Below are 24,476 nucleotides of genomic sequence, written 5' to 3' on the forward strand. Positions count from 1 at the left end.
GACAGGCTGCTTTAACATGGAGCTGTAAGAACAGGACAGGCTGCTTTAACATGGAGCTGTAAGAACAGGACAGGCTGCTTTAACATGGAGCTGTAAGAACAGGACAGGCTGCTTTAACATGGAGCTGTAAGAACAGGACAGACTGCTTTAACATGGAGCTGTAAGAACAGGACATGCTGCTTTAACATGGAGCTGTAAGAACAGGACAGGCTGCTTTAACATGGAGCTGTAAGAACAGGACATGCTGCTTTAACATGGAGCTGTAAGAACAGGACATGCTGCTTTAACATGGAGCTGTAAGAACAGGACAGGCTGCTTTAACATGGAGCTGTAAGAACAGGACAGACTGCTTTAACATGGAGCTGTAAGAACAGGACATGCTGCTTTAACATGGAGCTGTAAGAACAGGACAGGCTGCTTTAACATGGAGCTGTAAGAACAGGACAGGCTGCTTTAACATGGAGCTGTAAGAACATGACAGGCTGCTTTAACATGGAGCTGTAAGAACAGGACAGGCTGCTTTAACATGGAGCTGTAAGAACAGGACAGGCTGCTTTAACATGGAGCTGTAAGAACCACAGGACAGGCTGCTTTAACATGGAGCTGTAAGAACAGGACAGGCTGCTTTAATATGGAGCTGTAAGAACAGGACAGGCTGCTTTAACATGGAGCTGTAAGAACAGGACAGGCTGCTTTAACATGGAGCTGTAAGAACAAGACAGGCTGCTTTAACATGGAGCTGTAAGAACAGGACAGGCTGCTTTAACATGGAGCTGTACAGGAATATAAGAACCAGGAGCAGCACATATAGTGGGAGAAATATGTAACAAATGTAGGCTAATGTGTTCACTTCCGGCAGAAAGCGTGAACATTTGCACCAGGGGTATTTTTGTGCGCTGAATTCAAAAATTGTCGGATCCAAGCACTTTTCCCATGGCCTGGTAAACGACCAACTTCCGTTATCCAGGAGGATGGTTTCCGGAAGAGGGCGGGTACGAGGCTACTTTTCCCATGGGATCTGGTCGTAAAACGAGAATTAAAGATGGCAAACAAATGCTTGCAATGTATTCAGAATCATGAAAAACCTCTAGTTAGACCCCTCACATGCTACTTAAAGAAGATTTTTTTTTTTTTTTGGGGGGGGGGGGGTTTCCCTGTATAGTAAGTGAATTAGAGCCACCTTTAATTCTCATTTTACGACCAGATCCCATGGGAAAAGTGCTTGGATCCGGCAATTTTTTAATTCAGCGCACAAAAATACCTCTAGGTGCAAATTTTCACGCTTTCTGCCAGAAGTGAACACCTTTTTCACATATTTCTCCCACTAATACAAAGCATTTACATTTCCACATAGTGGAGAAATAGTGCACCATCTTGCAAGCCGCATTACCACTTATGCCTAAACCTTTTTCGCCATTTTTTTTTTTTACATCAAGTACGGTAGCTTGTAGATCATCTATTTGAACTATTTTTTAAAAGTTTTCAAAATAGTGGAAAAAAAGGCCTAAAAGGTTTAGGCATTAAGAGGTAGGACGGCTTGCAAGACAGAGCCCAGAGTACACAAGTATTTTGCTAGTTGAAAAGTAATTACACTAAAAGCAATCACTGCCGTGTCAAAGGGCCCAGGGTTGCTAGAAACCACAGAGTTGAGGAATGTCTAACGTAGACCTTTATTAATCCCATGGGGGGAATTATGTTTAATCTTCACCCAGCTGATGGCGCTCAGATGGCCATGATGAACACATAGTTGTTAAGGCTCAGTCAAGGTTTTGGAAAAACACATGTCAAAATATTTAGTTCCAGGGACCCTCCAGAGGCAAATTTCGCTTTAAAAGATTTGCACACATTTTCTCGACTTTTCAAAAATAGCAGATGTACAAGCTCGCAGCGCGTCACTCGGTGCAGCGCTGTGAGCTTGTATATCTGCTATTTTTCAATAGCTAAACTATAAAATGATTGCAGGTCTGAGCGGGTGAAGTCCACCGTTTTGACCGTGGAGGCTCAGCCAGTGAACTGACCATTTGAAGAGCAGGGTTTTGGCGGCGTCCAGGTTGCCCTGTCGGTGTTGCAGCAGAGCCAGAGCGGTCAGGATGTACGCCTTCTCCTTCTCACTGGAGGCCACCGCCAGGGCGCGCTCATACGCTGAGGGAACAAAACCAGAACTTAGTAACGCTCATACGCTGAGGGAACACAACCAGAACTTAGTAACACTCATACGCTGAGGGAACGCACACAGAACTTAGTAACACTCATACGCTGAGGGAACGCACACAGAACTTAGTAACACTCATACACTGAGGGAACGCACACAGAACTTATAGTAACACTCATACGCTGAGGGAACGCACACAGAACTTAGTAACGCTCATACGCTGAGGGAACACACACAGAACTTAGTAACACTCATACGCTGAGGGAACAACGCACACAGAACTTAGTAACACTCATACGCTGAGGGAACACACACAGAACTTAGTAACGCTCATACGCTGAGGGAACGCACACAGAACTTAGTAACGCTCATACGCTGAGGGAACGCACACAGAACTTAGTAACACTCATACACTGAGGGAACACACACAGAACTTAGTAACACTCATACACTGAGGGAACACACACAGAACTTAGTAACACTCATACACTGAGGGAACACACACAGAACTTAGTAACACTCATACGCTGAGGGAACGCACACAGAACTTAGTAACACTCATACGCTGAGGGAACACACACAGAACTTAGTAACACTCATACACTGAGGGAACGCACACAGAACTTAGTAACACTCATACGCTGAGGGAACGCACACAGAACTTAGTAACACTCATACACTGAGGGAACGCACACAGAACTTAGTAACACTCATACGCTGAGGGAACACACACAGAACTTAGTAACACTCATACGCTGAGGGAACAACGCACACATAACTTAGTAACACTCATACGCTGAGGGAACAACGCACACAGAACTTAGTAACGCTCATACGCTGAGGGAACAACGCACACATAACTTAGTAACACTCATACGCTGAGGGAACAACGCACACAGAACTTAGTAACGCTCATACGCTGAGGGAACGCACACAGAACTTAGTAACACTCATACGCTGAGGGAACACACACAGAACTTAGTAACACTCATACGCTGAGGGAACGCACACAGAACTTAGTAACACTCATACGCTGAGGGAACGCACACAGAACTTAGTAACACTCATACACTGAGGGAACGCACACAGAACTTAGTAACACTCATACACTGAGGGAACACACAGAACTTAGTAACACTCATACGCTGAGGGAACACACACAGAACTTAGTAACACTCATACGCTGAGGGAACACACACAGAACTTAGTAACACTCATACGCTGAGGGAACACACACAGAACTTAGTAACACTCATACGCTGAGGGAACACACACAGAACTTAGTAACACTCATACGCTGAGGGAACACACACATAACTTAGTAACACTCATACACTGAGGGAACGCACACAGAACTTAGTAACACTCATACGCTGAGGGAACACACACATAACTTAGTAACACTCATACGCTGAGGGAACACACAGAACTTAGTAACACTCATACGCTGAGGGAACACACACAGAACTTAGTAACACTCATACGCTGAGGGAACGCACACAGAACTTAGTAACACTCATACGCTGAGGGAACAACGCACACAGAACTTAGTAACACTCATACGCTGAGGGAACACACACAGAACTTAGTAACACTCATACACTGAGGGAACACACACATAACTTAGTAACACTCATACGCTGAGGGAACGCACACAGAACTTAGTAACACTCATACGCTGAGGGAACACACACAGAACTTAGTAACACTCATACGCTGAGGGAACACACACAGAACTTAGTAACACTCATACGCTGAGGGAACGCACACAGAACTTAGTAACACTCATACGCTGAGGGAACAACGCACACAGAACTTAGTAACACTCATACGCTGAGGGAACACACACATAACTTAGTAACACTCATACGCTGAGGGAACACACACAGAACTTAGTAACACTCATACGCTGAGGGAACGCACACACGCCATTTAGTAGTTGATGGCCACTTAAAGGACCTACACCATGAATTTTCACTTTTTCTATTTTAAAACCTTTTTTTGGGGTCCCACTGGCACCTTCTATCCTCACAAAGTCCTATTTCTGTACATTGTGTCTTTCTCTGGTTTTGGGAAGACAGAGATGAAAAGCTTTCCACGGGTTCTCAGAACAGTGCTGTTCTGAGAGTTGACGCATGTGACGTCACACGCGTTTCCCGTTTTTTTTTTTCAAATTTTTTTTTTCAAAAGATTTTTTTTTTCACATTTTTTTTTTCCAAAACTTTTTTTCCAAAACTTTTTTTTTCAAAAAACTTTTTTTTTTCAAAAACCTTTTTTTTTTTTCAAAACACTTTTCAAAAAACTTTTTTTTTCAAAAACTTTTTTTTTTTCAAAAAACTTTTTTTTCAAAAAAAACTTATTTTTTTTCTGGAAAAACCCCACTAGATGCGCCCCTGAGCAAACAGAGGCCGTTTTGGTATTGCAGCTGGAGAGCCTCATTATAGTAGAGCTAGAACAAACAAAAAGAATGGTCAGAGTGTTTGTTGAGGGTTATATTTATACAAAAAATATAGTTTTAAAAGCATGGTGTAGGCCCTTTAACACTCGCATGACTAACAGGTCATTTTGACCTGTTTTTGAGATTTAGAAATGGAATTAGATCGCTCAGGAAACACTCAAAACATTTCATTTCATATTTACAAAACGTCTCAAATGGTAGAAAAAAAACAAGACTTTGCTTGTATGATAAGGAAAAATCATGAAAGGGAAAATTTCTCAGAGTTTCCCGAGCAAACCCAAATCACCTCAAAATCTCAAAATCAGGTTCAGTCATGCGAGTGTTAAAGGTGATACACCATGAAATTTCACTTTTCCTATTCTAAAACCTTTTTTTGGGGTCCCACTAGCACCTTCTATCCTCACAAAGTCCCATTTCTGACCGTTGTGTCTTTCTCTGGTTTTGAGAAGGCAAAGGTTAAAAGTATCCCACAGGTTCTTAACTCAGTTACTGCCAATTAAATATGCCTTCTTTGGGTTCTCCCTGCCAGCCCTCTCCATAGACTTCCATGTAATTTATAGTGCACAGATCATGCACGCCCATGCACAGATCATGCACCATGTTTGTGCAGGCTGTTCACAGCTTTCAAACAAAAAAAACAGATTGGAAATCCGTTCAGGCATTCTTGAGATAATAGCCATTATGTTTTACATGTTATGTAAGCAAAGATGGCTATCCTGTATGAAAGATGGGGTTGTATGGGGGTGGAACATGCAAAATCGCGATTGAAATCATGTTTACTAGATTTAATGGGGTCCAAACATTTTTTTTTGAAAAAAAAAATTTTTGAAAAAAAAAATTTTTTTTTGTTTTTTTTCTAAGTAAAAGTCGATTTAAGTCGTCTGGCAGGGAAGTCCATAGTGAGAAAGTTGATCTAAAAGTCGTTTGGCACTGTATGAGTTAAAACAGGCTGTCCAGATTTGCTGCCGATTGTGACGTCATCATCGGCCGTTTTTGAAGATTTTTTTTTTTTTTTTTTTCAAAATTTTTTTTTCCAAAAGATTTTTTTTTTTCAAAACAAAATTTTTTTTTCAAAAGGATTTTGGGGGGGGGGTGGCGCAGTTCAGGCCAAAGGTGGTACTGCAGCTGAAATGCTCTGAGAGCCATTCAAAAATGAGAGAGGCTCTCTATTCAGGAGTGGTAATTTAGCCTCAAACCTTTTGAAAAACGTTTTTGGGACATAAACAATATGACATAAATACTTTTTAAATGCATGGTGTATCACCTTTAAAGCAATTAAGAAGGCAATTATGTCTCTGCACTGTAAACTGGCTGCTGTTTTCAAGCAGACTGGTTGGTTCTTAACTTTTGTTTAAACTTTAAGGAGTGCATTTTCTCCTTGTGTGACAACACAGGATTTAAGAATCCCAGGGCTAAATTATTAGTACCATAACCAATAATAATTATAACTTAATAATTTTTATAATTTGATAAATACCTTTTAGTATTGTCCCTGTAAAAAAATATCTATATATCTATATATCGATCGATCGATATATCGATCGATCGATATATATATATATATATATATAGATATTTTTTTTAATACAAAAATATTAATATCAATATTCGAATACAGGTATATTCGATATTTGGGCCAATTTCTAAGACCAATATTCGAATTTCATTCCTGAGGAATATTGGCAGCTCTAATAGACACGGACATCTTTGTGGTGAGGTGGTATCAGTGTGTGTATCAGTGTGTATCAGTGTGTGTATCAGTGTGTATCAGTGTGTGTATCAGTGTGTATCAGTGTGTGTATCAGTGTGTGTATCAGTGTGTATCAGTGTGTATCAGTGTGTGTATCAGTGTGTATCAGTGTGTCTCACCATCGGTGCTCTGTGGGAGGAGTCCTGCCCTGCAGAAGGCCAGCGCCAGGCCAATCAGATCCCAGAGGTCCTGCAGGGGCGTGGAGGAGTAGACACGCACCGCCTCCTCCCACTGACCCGACGCACTGCGGAGGAAGAACACGGTAACGTTTAAAAACCTACAACAACCTGTGCAAACCCATAGACATAGAAAGGTAGACGCCACCTTCGGCTAGGGGGTTTAGCATTTAGCAACCAAGGGAATCTTCATCACTTCCGTGTTCATTGCATCCGCGTGTGTAACACATAGGGAAGTTGCCGGGCCAATCAGAGGCAGGTGGGGGCGGGTCTTTACGTACGCAGCCTGTGAGAACAGCTGAGCAGCGCAACATCGGAACTGGCTCTGTTGAATTGAATTGTAGTCCTTGGATAAGTCCCGGGAAAGTCGCACTGTGATTGGCCAGTAGTCACTTTGACTGACAGCGTTCCCTTAGTTTTTCCAGGAAGTCCGGACTAGAACTTTTGCACATCGCTCCAATTAACTGCAGAGGCGAACGAGGCATCTAGCTCTTTATATCTGTGTGCAAACCTACGTGTACAGCAAGGGTCTTCAACAGGGGGTCCCTCAGAGTTACTACAGGGGGACCTCCAACTCTTTGAGTGATAGAAACCTTTTTAGTAGTGTCCATATTCCGAGAACTTTGGCCGAAAATAGCTGATCTACAAGCCCAAAACGCCTCGCAGTGCGAGGCGTTGTGGGCTTGTAGATCAGCTATTTTCGGCAAAGATGTTTGGGGTAGAGGGGAAAAAGAGCACACTAAGTACAGAGTGAAAGGTCAAGTTTATTAAGTATTGACGGTTCAAGTGGTTAAATATCTGAAAACACACATTGACATGAATCCAAAAAAACAAAAAAATAACACTGATGATTGTGCTGTCAAACAATGAAACTACCTGTATATGGAATCTATGAACAGGTTGTGGGGGTCCCTGCTTCATCTCTCTCTCAACTAAGGGGTCCTTGGCCTGAAGTATACTCACTCTCTTGAATTCATAGGTATGATACGTGGTGGGCACTAAGACCTGCCGATTCCATGCTCATGGATAAAAGCAAAATAAGATCTCATCCATTAGTGAAACAGTGTGAAAGGAGTGCCACACACACACACACACACACACACGTGCCGTTTCATAAACAATTAATACAAATATGTCAAATTATGATGCTTTAGTAACACTATTGTTTACTGCCAACCAGGTGAAGAGATCAGATTGAGGCTTTTAACGTTTATATTAATTAATACAAGATTATTGTGTTTTTTTATGGAAGATGCTTCCGAACATATTGCTAGTTCGAACACTTCAAATGCTTAAAATAATAACAGAATATTGCCTACTGGTATCTATAAGGTTCTATAAGGTATCATCTATAAGGTATCTATAAGGTATCTATAAGGTATCTATAAGGTATCTATAAGGTAGTCAGAGCTACAGAACATGTATCTATAAGGTATCTATAAGGTATCTATAAGGTATCTATAAGGCAGTCAGAGCTCCAGAACATGCTTCCAAGTCATGTTGGATTATAATCCCATTGACTGACATCAGTCGTGGCGATTGAGAACTGTAACCCACTAACCCAGGCATGCTGCTTTTATAATATGCATCTGTAATTATTAATCTACATAGGCTAAATGACTTACGGCCGGGCTACACCAAGCCGTTTTGCGCGCGTCAGTGCGTATGCGTGCGTATGCGGGACATGCGCGCGTATGCGCGTTTTGGATAGATCCAATGTATATCAATTCAGCCGGCTACACCAGGCGTACGGATAGCGTGAACCACGGATACGCATTCCCTAAAAATAGGATCGGTTCTATTTTTTAAGCACGCGTATGCGTTTTGTACACAGACTATCTGGTCTTCCTCATATATACTCCCTCCTTGGTGTAGCCTGGAGCGTTTACGCATACGCGAGCGTCTTCATGGACAGTACGCGCGTATGTGCGCATTTTTTGGTGTAGTCCGGCCGTGAGATTCGTCCAGGTGTGTCTGCTGTTTTGTTTCCTTAGATTAATTGTACAGCTTGTTGTTTCTAATACTTTGAACGCTTCTGCTGCATTTTTATTTCTATTTTATGTAAAGTAGGGCATTAACGAAAAAGTCAACAAGTTGACTCAGTCGACTCCCACCAGAAAAAGTCGAAAGTCGAAGTTGAAAAAAATAAAGTTCTATTGTGAAAATAGCAGATCTACATGCTCACAACACAATTTCTGTCTCTATATATTGGACAATTTGGCCAATGTTTAATTTGTCATTTTAGAGTTATTAAAAAGTCCTTAAATTGGCACTTTAGAAATGTGCAGATACCCTCTATACACTTAAACGTTATGTTGGTTTGCTTACAGTTGAGTGAGAAAACAATGTTTCACATTAAGTTAATCATCTGGGGACCCCCAAAATAATTGGGGGGTCGTGTGTGATGTGATGACGTCATCAAACGATAAAGTCAACTTCAACTCAACTTTTTACTCGAGTCGAGTCGACTTTGAACGCTTCTGCTGCGTTTTTATTTCTGTTGTATGTAAAGCACTTTGTGAGTTTTCCCTATGAGAAGTGCTCTACAAATAAGGTGCACTTACTTATTACCTGAATCAATCATAAGGAGTACAGTATGTGGTGTGTGTGGGATGTTACCATAATGCACGGCCATAGCTTCCCAAAGCAAAAGATAGTTGTTCTGAAGGAGATGTTGACTGAAGCAGTTCCACTGCCCTACGGTAAGAAACACAAAAAAGTTAAGTTAAACCACGCACACAAAATCATTTATTAAATTAGAAGACATGAAATATCATAAAATAAATGTGTATCTTTTGTGTCAAATGTTTTATAACAAGTCATTATTATGAAATTCTACCGATAATTGTAATAGGTAAACACTATTTAAAAAGAAAATAATAATCCAATATTTCGAATTTAATTCAAAATATTTTGATTCTCAGGGTTCTTCATCAAGTTAAAGACAGAGGTTTCTTTTTCACCAAATTATCTTTGGTTCTATAACTGGTTCCTTTCCAGATCCTTGAAGCTGGCTTGCGTTTCCACAAGTTTCAAGCAGAACAATTGGAATTTGGGGCGGCATTACTGAATGCCTTTGGGAGCAGGATGCAATGTGCTGAATGAGCTGAATATGTCCGGTTGCACATATGTCCCTATGTATGTACCAACAGCTCACATGCGACTAACGTCATTGAAAATACGCAGAGACCGAAATGTCACAGAGAGAATGGCCCAAACAAGGAGATATGATGATTGGTAGCTTGCTTTCTGCCATTGTGTCACATCTGCATCATCACCGGTAGAATAGTGACACGCTTACTTGGTTCCCAGTTCAGGGCAAGAAAAAAAACAAAAACATGGATCTTTTGGTTCCGGTTTCGAAGCCACTATCAGGGTTCTGAACCAATTCATTTTCAGTGGAAACACTCTGAACTGGTTCAAAATAATGCAAAGGGAAAAAAGAACAGAACCAGTTCAACTCTGGTGGAAAAGGGGCCTGAGAGACAAGCAGACACACCTCTGGTAGGCCTGCACAGTGAGAGAGACACAAACCTCTGGTAGGCCTGCACAGTGAGAGAGACACAAACCTCTGGTAGGCCTGCACAGTGAGAGAGACACAAACCTCTGGTAGGCCTGCACAGTGAGAGAGACACAAACCTCTGGTAGGCCTGCACAGTGAGAGAGACACAAAACTCTGGTAGGCCTGCACAGTGAGAGAGACACAAAACTCTGGTAGGCCTGCACAGTGAGAGAGACACAAACCTCTGGTAGGCCTGCACAGTGAGAGAGACACAAACCTCTGGTAGGCCTGCACAGTGAGAGAGACACAAACCTCTGGTAGGCCTGCACAGTGAGAGAGACACAAACCTCTGGTAGGCCTGCACAGCCTGCGTCTTCAGCTGCAGGTGTTCGTTGAGATATCCCAGCATGATGAAGGCATCAGGATCACCCTGGATCCTCTCTGAGGGCCCAAACATCACATCAAATTAAATTTAGAGTTCTACTATCGCACGCACGCACGCACGCACACGCACACACACACACACACACACACACACACACACACACACACACACACACACACACACCTGTGTACTTGCAGAGAGCCACCTGCGCTGCGGAGACGGCGTTCATCTGGACGATGTTGTAGCGATAAAGCTCTGAGTCTCTGTTGCTCTTGTCCAGCAGGGTGGAGCAGACCCAGTAGGCGTAGCCTTTCACGCCCTCTGTCTGCAGGGAGGGGAAAGACACCACGAACAAGTGTGAGACACAGGAAAAAACATGTAATGCTGCTCATTACAGTAGCTACTGTAGCTGGGAGGAGGGGGGAGGAGGGGGTCACTCACATGTGTGCTGAGCTCTGTGGTGTGTCTAAAGAGATCCATGGTGTCGTAGCTTCCTACCGTCTCTGCAATCAGGGCCTGGGAGGACGAGAGAGAGAGAGAGAGAGAGAGAGAGAGAGAGAGAGAGAGAGAGAGAGAGAGAGAGAGAGAGAGAGAGAGAGAGAGACATCAGGGTTTAAAGCAGGGGTCTTCAACAGGGGGTCCGGGACCCATAGGGGGTCCTCAGAGTTACTACAGGGGGACCTCTAAATCTTTGAGAATAGAAAAGATAGAAACTTTTTTTCTCCTTTTTTATATTAACCACTTGAACCCTAGAGTCCATATTCTGAGAACTTGTGCCCAAAATAGCAGATCTACAAGCTCACAATGCCTCGCAGCGCGAGGCGTTGTGAGCTTGTAGATCGGCTATTTTCGGCAAAGAGGTTTGGTGTAGAGGGAAAAAAAGAGCACACTAAGTACAGAGTGAAAGTGTATTAAGTATTGACGGTTCAAGTGGTTAAATATATGAAAACACAAATTGACATGAATCCAAAATACACTGATGATTGTGCCGTCAAACGATTAAAATATATACTGTATGGAATCTATGAAAAGGTAGTGGGGGTCCCTGCTTCATCTCCCTCTCAACTAAGGGGTCCTTGGCCTGAAAACGTTGAAGACCTCTGGTTTAAAGCAGAAATAAGCAGTTTTCTGCTGACATAAGCAGGAATCATGCAATTGCTTATTTTTATTTTTTATATTTATTTTATTATATTCAGGCAGCTAACAATGCTCCCAACGCTTCTAGGAGCCGCAGTCTGCCTCCAAAACTATTATTTTATCTGTAAGAAGCTCTGTCACTAGCAGCTCATTGGTGCATGAACCAGCCGACTGGGGCTAAAAGGATTGACAGACAGGTAGGTCAACCAATCTGAACAAGAACAAGAGGCGGTCCTGATTGGTCTGTTATTTTGGATGGGCACCCAGTTTAATCGACCAATGACAGAACTTCTCACAGATAAAAATAATAGTTTTGGAGGCAGATTGTGGCCCCAGGAAGTGTCAAACACACAACATTTCTTTAGGAAGCATTGTTAGCCGCTTGAATAAAATGAAATAAAAATATTTTCTTTAAATAAGCAATTGCATGATTCCTGCTTATTTCTGCTTTAAAGGGAGACAGAAGACAACCTGACCATAACTATTAAGTTAAGTGTAAGGTGATACTGTGGGTAGATTGCACAGTGTTGCCAAGGCAGTGCAGACATCATACCAATATTAAGTACACTTTATTATCAAATGAATAAAGACATCTCAGTCAGAAGTATACTGTACATCATAAACATTTCAACCACTATTTAAGATTGTTACTCTACCCACAGCAATACATCATGGCATTGTAATCCTTTGTGTGTGAAGATATTACTTCACAGAAGTACACACAAAAAGCTAAAGGTCACGGTCAAGGTCTATAGAGAATGGATGGGCAATGATTATGCTTTGGGTTAAAAGAAGTACTTGGGGAGACCGACCTGAGTATAGGGTCTTCTGACAAGATATAGACATATTTTAGACATACATATTAGACACCCACTACACTAATGCAAGGTTGGCAAAGTTTTACTTTCAATTTAGGTGCAGCTAATGGATATAAGCCGTCCGCTGCAGACTTTGTCCACATGCTGTGGTTGAGCTCCAAGCTCAATGAATACTGGGCTTGAATACTGGTGTGAATCCATCTGACAATTATAGATCCTAAAACTTAAGCAGCAATTTCTGGAATCTCAACCAAGTCAAAAACACCTACTGTTAAAGGAAGACAGTGTTACAGTAAGTGGACATATTTCCTAAATATCCCTCCTGCTAAAGGGCCGTTTATAGTTACGTATGCGTGATTTTGTGTCAGTTTTTGGGTGAGAGAGTACGTACGGTAGATCCGTCGACATGCATAGTTCCTCTCTACGTTATTTGCGTGCCGACCCGCTCTCCGCTCCAATTCTGCTCCCGTTGGGGCCGCGTGCCACATGGAGGTGGTTTTTTAGCCAAAATATGTAGAGCCATAGAATTTCTTGACACGGCGACCGACGCGAGGTTTGCTGTCGGCAACGTTATCGCGGTAAATGCAACTCCCGAGGGACCGAGGTACAGATTAACCACCCGCACTGAGTAATTATAACAAAACACACTGCACCCCTCTTGCTGTTGGAGGACAGGCGGTGTGAGTGTGCGCGCGTGTTTGTGTGTATGTTTTCTCATGCCAATAAAGCCGTTTGAGCCTGTGAGGAGTCCAGACGTCCTCTTCACCAGTGGTTGCAATGACGTTCCCTTTTTCCTGTTTCTTGCTAAATTATATTTCTTGTTGGGATACATAGTTACAGAACCGCTGTCATAAGCAATTGTCCTCACTACTGCCACGGTTGACAAAAGTTTGCCACGGGTAGTTCAAGCGTACGTAAGTTTTTATAGGTTTTAATCTGTCGGGTTGAGTGTTGTCCATAAGGTTACGGACAGAGACAATTACGTACGGACCTACGGAGCAACCGGATTAAATCACTCTCCCCCTCTGTGTCTTGTGTATTCCTGCGGTCCTTATGTACTACTATGCATGGTACTTTAGGAGGCTTCCTTGCAAATGAGATGAAGTAAAAATACCTAAGAAGATCAGATGCCATACCTGCCCAATCCAGCAGGTGACGTAAAGGGGCTCCAAGGACTGGGCGATCTTGAAGGCCTCGTGTGAAAGCTAGGAAGACAGACGTCGTTTACACATCAACTGTTATAAAGAAACAACATCTAAATATGAGCCCATTAGTTAGAGATTATAAGAAAGAAAAAGTGACACTGCAGACCTCTATATTTTCCTTCTTCAGATACAGGGCACCAAGGTTGGTCCAGGCAACAACATTCTATGATGGGAGGTAAGAAGGAGTCTTCAGACATGACTATATACATGAAAAAATACACAACTGTAACCAGTGTTGATTTTGTTGACTAAAACTAAGACGAAAGCATTTTGTCGACTGACATTTTTTCACTGACGAAAACTAAATAAAAACGAAATAAAAACTAAGCTGTGATGACTAAAACTGAGACTAAATATATTGACAATTTCGTCAACATAAAAACTAGACTAAAACGTTAGGGAGGGACTAGTGGAGAAGAGAGTCATTTTATGTTTGGTTGCTCTCAGGTGTTGTGTGCTGAAAATAGCCATTCTACAAGATGGTAGATCTGCTATTTTCAGCACACAACCAAGTGTAAAATCAGTCATTACGATACCATCAGGGCCTGCCAAAATACATTTCAGTTGACTAAATCAACTTAGATTGACTCTTAGATTGACTAAAATCTTATGATATTTAGTCGACTAAAATTTGACTAAAACTAAAACTTTTCAGGTGACTAAATTATGACTAGTACTAACAGACATTTTATTAAAAAGACTGACTAAAACTAAATCAAAACAACACTGACTGTAACTTACATTAGCCTCAGCTTGTATGGATTTGATGAAGCAATGCTGAGCCAGGGCGAAGTTCTCAACAGCTGTTATGAGAAACGACACAGGAAAGCACAGAGAAAGTTACTTTAGCTTTTCCTTGCTTTTCTTCACAGAGAAAGTTACTTTTGCTTTTCTGCTTGTTAAATACTTAGAAAAAGCATTTTACTGTAAAGACCCCCCCCCCCCCAAAAAATAATCATACGGTATTTGAACTGGGGAACCCCCACCCTGACAAGAACTTGGAATTGACTCGGTTCCACGTTTTGTGAAAATAGTCGAACTACAAGGTCATCGGCTTGTAAATTGGCTATCACAATGTTTGCTTCTTTCTTACATAATATTTCACAATCTGACCAATTTGGTATTAAAAAGGTCTCAATTGTAACTTTAGAAATGTTCAGATACCCAGTATACACTTAGTTATACACTGTATGTTGGTTTATTTACTGTTGAGTGAGAAAATAAAGCTGCACATTAAGGTAAGCATCTGGCGATCCCCCATCTGGGGATCCCCCCCCCTCCTCACACTACAGCAAGGTCTTCAACAAGGGGTCCGTGACCCCTAGGGGGTCCCCAGAGTTTCTACAGGGGGTCCTCGAAATCTTTGAGTGGTATAAACCTTTTTTCTCCTTTTTTATATTAACCACTTGAACCCTAGCGCCCATATTCTGAGAACTTCAGCCAAAAATAGCAGATCTACAAGCTCACAACGCCTCGCGCTGCGAGGCGTTTTTGGCAAAGAGCTTTGGTGTAGAGGGGAAAAAGAGCAGACTAAGTACAGAGTGAAAGGTCAAGTTTATTAAGTATTGACAGTTCAAGTGGTTAAATATCTGAAAACACAAATTGACATGAATCCAAAATACACTGATGATTGTGCTGTCAAACAATGAAACTATATGGAATCTATGAACAGGTTGTGGGGGTCCCTGCTTCATCTCTCTCTCAACGAAAACGTTGAAGACCCCTGCACTACAGTAAATACAACAGTGACATTGGTTAATAATAATTACATGTTCATGGCGATCACTCCCATTGGTTAATAATAATTACATGTTCATGGCGATCACTCCCATTGGTTAATAATAATTACATGTGTTCATGGCGATCACTCCTATTGGTTAATAATAATTACATGTGTTCATGGCGATCACTCCCATTGGTTAATAATAATTACATGTGTTCATGGCGATCACTCCCATTGGTTAATAATAATTACATGTGTTCATGGCGATCACTCCCATTGGTTAATAATAATTACATGTGTTCATGGCGATCACTCCCAAGGCGTTCCAGTAGCTGTGGTTCCCGCTGTCCATCATAATCGCCTTTTTCACACACTGAGAAGAAAAAGGCAGAATGGTAAACAACTTTAAATTATGATAAACAATAATAATAATAATTTGAAACTAGAAAGATGACATTTTAGAAATTGTGAGTTTGGTTGCCACGTCACCAAGAATACCGGTTCCTCATTGGCTATACAGAGTATAACATTTAACCAATGACGAAGCAACAAAAACTGATTTTGATGTTGGGGGCGTACGTAACATTTAGCCAATGAGAAGGCAAAAAAAAAACGCTTTCAGCCAATGAGGAAGCGGCATAAAGGTGACGTCACGAAAATGGTGGTTCCTCATTGGCTAAATGTTACTCTGTAAACTGGAGCTGATAACAACAGGGGAGATCAGCTCCAGTTTACACTCGGACTTAAAGACCTGCTAAAAATACTCTCCCATAACAACAGTGTGTTAGGAGTGTCACCTGCTGAGCCTTCTCCAGCAGAAGGGCCAGAGAGCCGTCACCCTCCCCCTCCACGGGGCAGGGTACGCTGGCCTGGTGGTGGTAGTTGAGACCCAGGGCGTACCACAGGCTGGGGGCCTCGGGCATCAACTTCAGGGCACGGCCATAGCACCTACAGGACAAACATATCATTAGTTGATGGCATATCATGGTCATTTTGCTAAAAGAACAGAGGTACAGTTATACAATGATGCTGTGGTAAGGAACACGTCTAGTTAAAGTGGGAAAGGCAGTCTGTCTTTACCACAGGTGCTAAAAAGATAACATAAAAATCCCGGAGGGCTTCTTTCCATTGTGGTCCTATGTATTCAATTCATCAAGACATACAATACAGTAGCAGTAAGGGAGGGGTCGTTTTTTATTGAGGGGTACTACTGGAGAAAATGCATAAGCCCTAATATAAAATGCCATACACACCCTCCGAGTCCAAACTAAAGTAACACACAGTGAGTAGCCTAGTGTAAAAGTCAACGTGGACATCACAAAAAAGGTGAGAAGTTCTCACAGGTTGAGAACAGGATGAGAACAGGTTATTTGACATCTAGGTTACAGATAAAACAGTTGACACACATGCACAAGACAGAGAAGGCTTGCCATTCAACCACTGCCATTCATTTTGTGCTGTTGATTGCCTGTGGTCAAATCTGGGTCAAATGCGCATTTCCAAAGAGTGATCGTTAACCTAATGTTACATGAATAACTATTCATGCCAGGCAACTGCCTGGCAGTGTTACCGGACTATTGTTAATTAAAAATTGCATGACCCTCCCTTGAATTCAAAGTGAAATCAGCAGACCCTCCCTAGGACTGAAATTAAAATAGCATGACCCTCGCCTATTTTCCTCCAGGGGGTGCTGTTCATAAAAAAAAACGATTGCTCCCTAAAGTATATTTACAGAAAAACAGTGGGGGGTCAGTTCTTTTGGCAAGCTAGGAGACAAGTGCTCTTTTGTGGTGGTTTTGAAGGAGGGTGGGGAGTCACACTTTTTTGATGGTTGGTGGGTAAGGCTTTCTACATGTTGGTGTCATAATCGTCAGCTACGGATTCGTCAGTATTGCCAGATGTTACATATTAGTATTCCCCTCAATATTAGAAGAAGCAGCAGCAGCTACTCAATTTGGAAGAGAAATAAAACACAGACACTTTTAATCAGGGACGTGCAGAGAATGTAAGAGAGGCAGGGGCTGACATTTGTAAAAGGTATTTTGGTGAAAACATTGAAAATAGCAGACCTCACAACGCGTCGCACTGAGACGCGTTGTGAGCTTGGAGGTCTGCTATATTCAGTACTTGATATCACACTGAACTAAGCATTAAAAAGACAATACTGGAGATGTGGCGTAACGGCATGGATTTCTACACAGAGAGGGCAATTCTTTCAACATAAGATGCTGCATTCAAGTTCAGGAGAGTTTGGACGAGGCAATTCTCTTGAATGCTGCCTTCAGGTATAGCATGGAAAGAGGGGCCATTTACATTTCTTTCACCATAGTAAAAACTGCATTCATGGTCTGGAGAGGACATACCTCTCCCCGACCTTGAGGGTCTGGGCCTGGTTGAGGCTGTGGCTCTGGGTGGAGGGTTCTAAACCCGCCAGCGGGCCAGGCATCAGAACCTGGGCTCTGGTTGGAGACACGGCCCCCACGGTGTTGGTGCAGGCATCGCCTAGCAGCTTCCACAGACAGGACAGGTCTGGACGCAGCTCCACCGCCCTGGGGGGGGAGGGGGGGGACAAGAAGGACGATGAATGGAGGACTCTCGGCCTGGCACAATTATGACATAATAAGTGTCTAATCGCAATTATTTGAGACAATTGCAATTATTTAGCATAATCATCATAATCGTTTCTATGTTGAAAATTCTTGTTCATCAAATGTTATCATCGATCGAATGTATTATTTTGATTAACTGTTGCACCCATACTTCATATCGTTATATCACTTCTTCTATTCCATACCTGAAGAGGTTTTGTATGGCCTGTTGGATGAGGTCTATGGCTCCTCCATCTCTGCAATCCTCCATCAAACCTTTAGCCAGGGCCAGCAGACACTCTCCTAGACCTGAACAAATGACACATAATATACGGTATGTAACAATATATCACATCACAGAATAAAAAAACAAGAAAGAAAAGTATCAGATCACAAAAGTTGTGACGACCAACTAGGGATATGCAATTCCAAATGATCTGGAACCCATGACAGTAAAAATGACACAAAGCGGGGTCTAGGGACCCCCAGGGGTCCTTGGGGGGGTTCGAGGGGGTCACCAGTGCAATCGTTTTAAATATTTTATCCATTTCTACACACACCTTTGAGAGCAGGGACATAGTCCTCCATACCTTTGAGAGCAGGGACGTAGTCCTCCATACCTTTGAGAGCAGGGACGTAGTCCTCCATACCTTTGAGAGCAGGGACATAGTCCTCCATACCTTTGAGAGCAGGGACATAGTCCTCCATACCTTTGAGAGCAGGGACGTAGTCCTCCACATACCTTTGAGAGCAGGGACATAGTCCTCCACATACCTTTGAGAGCAGGGACATAGTCCTCCATACCTTTGAGAGCAGGGACATAGTCCTCCATACCTTTGAGAGCAGGGACGTAGTCCTCCATACCTTTGAGAGCAGGGACATAGTCCTCCATACCTTTGAGAGCAGGGACATAGTCCTCCATACCTTTGAGAGCAGGGACATAGTCCTCCATACCTTTGAGAGCAGGGACATAGTCCTCCATACCTTTGAGAGCAGGGACATAGTCCTCCATACCTTTGAGAGCAGGGACATAGTCCTCCATACCTTTGAGAGCAGGGACGTAGTCCTCCCGCGCTGTGATCAGCAGGTACTCGGCAGCAGCCTCCTTGAACTTGCCCAGGGTCTGTTTGATGGCAGCCGCCTGGTACAGGCTGTAGATGGAGGAGGGGTGGAGCTGCTGGGCCTTGCCGAAGGCCTTCAGGGCCGCAGTGAAGCTCCTGCGGTTCAGGTAGGCTTCGCCCAAACACTCCCAACACACCCAGTTCTCTGGGTCCGCACGCAGAGCTGCCTGCAGGCTATACACAGACACACACACATCAAATCAACTGCAAGGAGATTAAGCACTTAAAAGGAAAACTTTTTTTACAACAAGGGTTCATATTTTATAGATTGTAATTAGAGAAAAGAAAAAGTCAGTGTTAAAATGTTTTCATTTGCTTCGTTCTATTGTTTTATCGCGTTTACTGTGCTAAAATGTGGGGCATGCGTACGCATGGGGGCATGCGTACAAGTGGCTAAATGTCTTTTTAGACACAATAAGCCAGCAGTTTCTTTATTGCTATTTACAGTAACACTTCTAGCCCCCATAAGTCACATCCAACCATGAAAGGTTGCGTTGTATCTTGGGAATGGGCTTATTCTGTGTAAAATGACATATTTAGCCACTTGTACGCATGCCCCCAACCACTGAAATAAGAATCTCTAAAACAATAGAAAGAAGTAAATTAAATCATTTTAAACACTCATCTTTTATATTCTTTAATTACAATCTAAAATATGAAGCCTTGTTGTAAAAAACCAAAGTTGTCCTTTAGTTGACTGAACCACTGGTATCGTAGCCTAGGGCTACGATACCAGTGGTTCTCAACCTCAATCATGGGTTCCCACATTATTATTGTTTTTTGTTTTGTTTTTTTGGGGTGGGGGTCCCCAGATGACAGTTAAGTTACAATTTAATGACTTTAAAGACCTTTCAAAGCCTAAAAAAAAGAAGAAAAAGAAAGAAAACGTAATTAAATGAAAAAGGACTATTACTGCATCAAAAGTACAAAACTACTGTATAGGATAAGAATGGTCAAACAAATTGTCAAATAATATAAGAAAGAGGCAAAACATTTGAAAATAGCTGATCTAAAGGCTCTCTCAACGCCACGCAACATCGTAAAATCGTGCTTGTCAGGGTGGGAGCTTCCCAGTTCAAATATTATTATTTTGGGGGGTCTCCAGTTCAAATATGGTTATTTTGGGGGGTCACGGCCTGAATGGGTTGAGAACCACTGCCTACACGAGGGCCTTCCTGTTTGCACTCTATACTAAACATCCATTCGTAAAACTAACCGATCTACAAGCTCACAACGTGTCTCAACTTGTTTGTAAAGCTTGGCATGAGAGGTTATAGGGGGAAGGGAAAGGTGGGTCTGAATCAGGATGCTAGACCTGTGTGTCCAGTTTGTCAGGTTCTTACTCAGCCACGGCCTGTGGGTGCTGGTTATAGGGGGAAGGGAAAGGTGGGTCCGACTCAGGATGCTAGACCAGTGTGTACAGTTGGTCAGGTTCTTACTCAGCCACGGCCTGTGGGTTCTGTCCAACCTTCAGATGGTACAGGCCTCTTCTCATCCAGGCCCACCTGGCTGAGCCTGGAGTGGCTTTCTGCAGCACAGACTGGAGCACGGCCAGGGCAGTGTCCTATGGAGGGATGGGACCATAGGAACATTAAATATCACGATTACTGTGACAAAATAAATCGCGGTTTACGATATTATCGCGATAATCAAAATCCATTTTCCTGGGGCAGAGCATTTTTTTGGCAAAGTCATTTGATATAAAAGACTATCAACCACACATATTATAAGTACCTTTTACCAATTATAGAGGGTTTAAGTGGTACCAGATATGCAGCTCTGTAAATAAAAGGTGAATTGATCCCAGTGCATGACGGAGGATGATATCGCGATAAATTAAATCTTTATCACGATAAACGATAATATCACTTATCGTCCCATCTCTAATGGACAGGGGAGGAACATTTTAAACCAATAAAGCTTCAATGTTTTTAAGTAGGCTACCCCCTCGCTGAGAGAGAGATCAAACTGTTATAGATTAAACCTTTTCACAGACAGCTTCATAGACTTGTGTGACCGCACTATCATCAGCCGTGTTGGATTCATATAGATTTAGCCACTTAAATGCTTAGTAAGTAATTGGTGTGGTGTGCTCTTTTTTCCCACCTCTACACCAAACTTCTTTGCCGAAAATAGGCGATCTACAGGCTCAAAACACCTCACAGCGCGAGGTGTTGTGAGCTTGTAGATCGGCAATTTTTGGCTAAAGTTCTCCTCAGAATAGGGATGCTGGGGTTCAAGTGATTCATCTAAAATCTGCAATTAAATTTAGAGCACCATGGCTTTCAACTAGGGCTGCAACTAGCCATTAAGATTATTCTAATCGATTAATGGTTTGATTAATCAAACAATGATCAAAGAATAATAGATTTTCTTTTCTCATACCTTATACAACAAATCCACACTATAAGCCCATTTACAGTACTCCGTCATGCAACAGTGTTGCACAAAACATATCGATCAGCCCTAGTGGACAGTCCATTTATGCTACTCCATTTATTTTAATAGAAGACCTCTCTTTGATTTCTTTCAATTAACTTTTGCACTACACGTTATTTCTGAAATATGTTAACATTTTGACACAGGTTGCATTAGTTCTACAGCAGAGGTCTTCAACGTTTTCAGGCCAAGGACCCCTTAGCTGAGAGAGAGATGAAGCAGGGACCCCCAGATTCCTTATAGTTTCATTGTTTGACAGCACAATCATCAGTGTATTTTGGATTCATGTCAATTTGTGTTATCAGATATGTAACCACTTGAACCGTCAATACTTAATAAACTTGACCTTTCACTCTGTACTTGGCTGCTCCTTTTCTACACCAAACATCTTTGCCAAAAATAGCCGATCTACAAGCTCACAATGCCTCACAGCGCGAGGGATTGTGAGCTTGTAGATCGGCTATTTTTGGCTAAAGTTCTCAGAATATGGACGTTAGGGTTCAAGAGGTTAATATAAAAAAGGAGAAAGAAAATTCTATCACACAAAGATTTGGCGGCCCCCCTGTAGTAACTCTAAGGACCCCCTAGGGGTCCCGGACCCCCTGTCCTCCTCACCATGTCCCCTTGCTCCATGCTGAGGTCCACGGAGGCAGCCCCCGACTCGGCGTCGCTGTTGTCCAACTCAAAGGCCTTCTTGTAGCAGCCCCGCGCCCGGCCGCGGTCCTGAGCCACCTGGCGGTAGTAATGTCCCAGGTAGCGGAACACACAACCCAGGTGGGGGTCCTGCTTCGCCGCCTGTTTAACAGAATAGGTGTACGTTTAGAAGAAGATGGAGGAGAGACAACAAGCTCTTAGGGAAAAATTACAGGTTCCCACAGGGACATGCTGGTCCCCTGATTCAGCCCGGGAAAAAGAGTTGGAGAGGCCCTCATTGCGCGCTATAGAGAGAGATCTCTCTCTGTAGCGCTGCTGCTACTCAAAGATTTGCCATTTCAGATCATGACAAGTGACAAGCCAGTGGGCCAATTACATGAGTTATATTTCATCATTGTCGGGTGGAAGCCCTTGTATGTCCAAAGATGTTTGTTTTGTATTTATCATTTTAAAAATGATTGAAACTAGTGAAAACAGCCGATCTACAAGCACACAACGCCTCGGCGTTGTGTGCATGTAGATCTGCTGTTTTCACTACTTTTGTGCGACGGCCTTGTATGATGAAGCAGGGCTTTGCTTTGCGAAAAAATGTACAAATTTGAAACTTGGATACGAGGTTTCTGCCTGACAGTGACGAGTTACTTTGTTGGCCGCCCAGCCCCCAAAATGGAACGAGCCGACATTTTTTTTTTTTTTTTTCCTAATGGCCGGCCTGAACCGGCCCGGGAATGAACCGGACGTTCGGGAGTTGTCCCGCTTTTCCCAATGGCCAGCACGTCCCTGGGTTCCCATCCCTCTAAACCTGGTCTGTATAAGCAAGTATGAAACTTTATGCTCCAATATCCACTTAAACCATACATTATTTCTTGACAGGTCTTCCACGTGTCTATACTTGGTCCCCTCCTTTTTTCCCTTTACGCCAAATCTTTGCAAACTAGCTGCTCTACAAGCTCACCACGTCATCGCTTTGTGAGCTTGTAGATCAGCTATTTTCACTGAATGTTCGGTCCAGAATAGAATAGAATACTTTATTTGCACGAATGCATAGAGAAATCTTGGAGCTCAGCATTTAAAAAGACAGACACAGAAACAACATATGCCCTACAATACTACATAATATCCTACAATACTCTTTAAAAAGATAAATAAGTACTTCATATTCTAACTAAAAACCAGTGCAATTCATATATCATGATTCCGTTCATCCGTCATGATAGAGAAGCTGGAATTCATGAGGTTAATCTCACGTTATTACTGGCTCCAGGTGACAAGCCTCAGCTAAGCAACTCAAACGAGACAAGATAACGTTTTCTTCTTACCCATTAAAAAAGCAAAGATCGGTCAATGTCACCAACCTTCAACAAGTGCGTGTGGGCCTTGGTCCTGTCCTGACGGGTCTCTTCTCCCATGTCCCAGTAGAGACGTCCCAGGAGGAAATAGTATTCCCCGCAATCTGGGCTCTGAGCTGCGGCCTGCAGGAAACTACAGGAAGACAACAAGAGACGTTTTTACACCCTTAATCCATTCAGAACGGGTACACATTATAGTGTATCATTATTTTATGCTTTAACTATTGAAAAACAGCAGATATACAAGCTCACATAGATCTGCTATTTTTGAAAAATCGTGAAAATTAGAATTTTGACCCGATTCTATAAGTGTCTTTTGAATCCTTCTAAGGTTTTTTGAAAAACCTATATTTCTATGTCGGCAATCTGGCTGGCCATCGTCAAAGAAAAGGTCCTTTTCACTTAACTGGAGCTCAGTCTGTTCTTGAGAGACTACTATGTCAGTGGTTCTCAAACTTTTTCATGTGAAGGACCCCAAAATGATATTTATTTGGCCACGGACCCCCATCTCAAAATATTTAGTTCCAGGGACCACCCAGAAGCAAAATTTGATTTACAAATGTTCGCTTTGAAAATACACATATTCAAAGATTTGCACACATTTTCACGACTTTTTCAAGCTTGGGTTAGGGTTAGGGTTAGAACATTTGTTAGGGTTAGAACATTTGTAGCTTGCAGCGCGGCACTCGGTGCCGCGCTGTGAGCTTGTATATCTGCTATTTTTCACTGGTTAAAGCATTCAATAATTCTAGGCCTAAATGGGTTAATGGTTTGCTAATAAAGACATTATCACACAGGCATTCACGGACGCAGGCAAGGGGCGACGCAGCAAGAAATAATTAGCTTATCACATATTACCCATGTATTATCAAAGACTAAGAAACAAAGGGCATTTGATGAATTATAGATTAATATTACTGTCAACCTGCCACTATCCTGGTGAATGAAATGGTAGAACTATCCTGGTGAATGAAATGGTAGAACTATCCTGGTGAATGAAATGGTAGAACTATCCTGGT

At 42.4% G+C, this 24,476-nt stretch overlaps 1 protein-coding gene across 1 annotated transcript in view; it reads right to left on the reverse strand.

Annotated features, from left to right (window-relative positions):
- skic3 (SKI3 subunit of superkiller complex) overlaps positions 1–24,476 on the reverse strand; it is a 58,446-nt gene that overhangs the window by 13,888 nt on the left and 20,082 nt on the right. Inside the window, exons 14-30 of the mRNA XM_080739509.1 lie at positions 23,464–23,590; positions 22,070–22,249; positions 20,455–20,579; positions 18,939–19,189; positions 18,101–18,203; positions 17,670–17,855; positions 16,104–16,254; positions 15,601–15,679; positions 14,325–14,386; positions 13,690–13,746; positions 13,515–13,583; positions 10,865–10,939; positions 10,607–10,748; positions 10,386–10,479; positions 9,156–9,233; positions 6,480–6,604; positions 2,019–2,142 (exon numbers count right to left, since the gene is read on the reverse strand). Of these exons, the coding sequence (XP_080595635.1) occupies positions 2,019–2,142; positions 6,480–6,604; positions 9,156–9,233; positions 10,386–10,479; positions 10,607–10,748; positions 10,865–10,939; positions 13,515–13,583; positions 13,690–13,746; positions 14,325–14,386; positions 15,601–15,679; positions 16,104–16,254; positions 17,670–17,855; positions 18,101–18,203; positions 18,939–19,189; positions 20,455–20,579; positions 22,070–22,249; positions 23,464–23,590 (2,028 nt within the window). The remainder of the gene's footprint in view (positions 1–2,018; positions 2,143–6,479; positions 6,605–9,155; positions 9,234–10,385; positions 10,480–10,606; positions 10,749–10,864; positions 10,940–13,514; positions 13,584–13,689; positions 13,747–14,324; positions 14,387–15,600; positions 15,680–16,103; positions 16,255–17,669; positions 17,856–18,100; positions 18,204–18,938; positions 19,190–20,454; positions 20,580–22,069; positions 22,250–23,463; positions 23,591–24,476) is intronic.

Source organism: Nannobrachium achirus (genome assembly GCF_963921795.1).
Source record: "Nannobrachium achirus genome assembly, chromosome: 12".
NCBI lineage: Eukaryota > Metazoa > Chordata > Actinopteri > Myctophiformes > Myctophidae > Nannobrachium > Nannobrachium achirus.